The following is a 1,068-nucleotide window of genomic DNA, read 5'->3' as shown; positions in this document are numbered from 1 at the left end:
AATGCAAGAGGCTTGCCCAGTTGCATTAAGGCACTTGGGCACCAGTTATAAACACTCTTTAAATCTCAATTCAGGCTAACACAAAGATCTCAATGTAAATAAAGTAGTTTAAAATCAGTCTAACTCGACTTTTGTCTCATTAGTTTATACTTGACAGTACAGCCTGCAAAACCTCTCTGAGGAGCATCCCCAAGCAAAGCATTGCTGACTCTGCACCAGCTACCGACAGCTTTTGAATCCCTTTACTCCTTAAAGCTGAGCAAGGACAGTTGGGTCCCTGAAATAAGGACAGCCCAGTAAGTACTGTGCAAATATATCAGATTTATTACTCTTTTATGGAAATAATAACAGACATTCAGGTAGAAACATATTAAATTAATGCAGTCAACAGTTTAAATGCAAAAATAAATATAAAGTCCAGCAGCTCAGCGCATCTAAAACAGCTCATTTCTTCTACCGAATAGAAAAGATTTTTTTTTTTTTTTGGTCTTTTAAACGGTGAGTTTCATACAATCAAATAGAAACGAAGGTACAAGCGCTTTCTTAGAAAACATCCCGACCCGGCTGCCCGTCCGGGCGCTCCTGTGCGGCGGCGGCGCGGCTCCCTGCGGCTCAGTCCGTGCCGGTGCCGGCGCCCTCAGAGGGCCGAGTCCGAGTCGCTGGAGTCGAGGCTGTTGCGGAGGCGGCAGCTGCCCAGGCGGTCCCGCTGCAGGCAGAGGTTCTGGGTGCTCCGCCGCAGGCACTCCAGCGACTGCAGGAAGGACTTCTTGGCCTTCTCTTCCTCCATGGGGGACACCCCCTCCTCCTCCACCTCCTGGATCTCGTCGAAAGTCACCGGCTGCGTCTTGAAGCGCGACTGCCGCGGCCGCCGCAGCTTGCCCTTGGGGGTCTTGGCGGGGCGGGCGGGCGGCGGGAACTCCTCGGACACGCAGACGAAGTGCGGCATCACCGCCTGGTAGCTGGAGCAGACGCCCATCAGCTCGGCCGGCTTCGCGGCCATCCTGCCGCCCGCGGGAGAGCCCGCCGCGGGGGCCGGGGCCGGCGGAGCGGGGCGCGCTGCCTCGGCCG

General features: G+C 54.8%; 1 protein-coding gene across 2 annotated transcripts in view; it reads right to left on the bottom strand.

Moving 5' to 3' along the window:
- Positions 1 to 301: 301 nt before the first annotated feature.
- The window catches only part of CUNH11orf96 (chromosome unknown C11orf96 homolog), a 1,365-nt gene continuing 598 nt past the window's right edge, over positions 302 to 1,068 (bottom strand). Inside the window, exon 2 of one of the 2 annotated variants that reach the window (XM_041396717.1) lies at positions 302 to 1,059. In XM_041396717.1, the coding sequence (XP_041252651.1) occupies positions 638 to 1,000 (363 nt within the window). In that variant the 5' untranslated portion in view covers positions 1,001 to 1,059 and the 3' untranslated portion in view covers positions 302 to 637. The other variant, XM_041396707.1, reaches the window with a different exon arrangement.

This window comes from Onychostruthus taczanowskii, unplaced genomic scaffold (assembly GCF_017590055.1).
Source record: "Onychostruthus taczanowskii isolate IOZ18803 unplaced genomic scaffold, ASM1759005v1 scaffold1, whole genome shotgun sequence".
NCBI classification, from domain to species: Eukaryota; Metazoa; Chordata; class Aves; order Passeriformes; family Passeridae; genus Onychostruthus; species Onychostruthus taczanowskii.
Note: the sequence above shows the minus strand (reverse complement) of the source record. Positions and strands in the feature narration are given on the sequence as shown.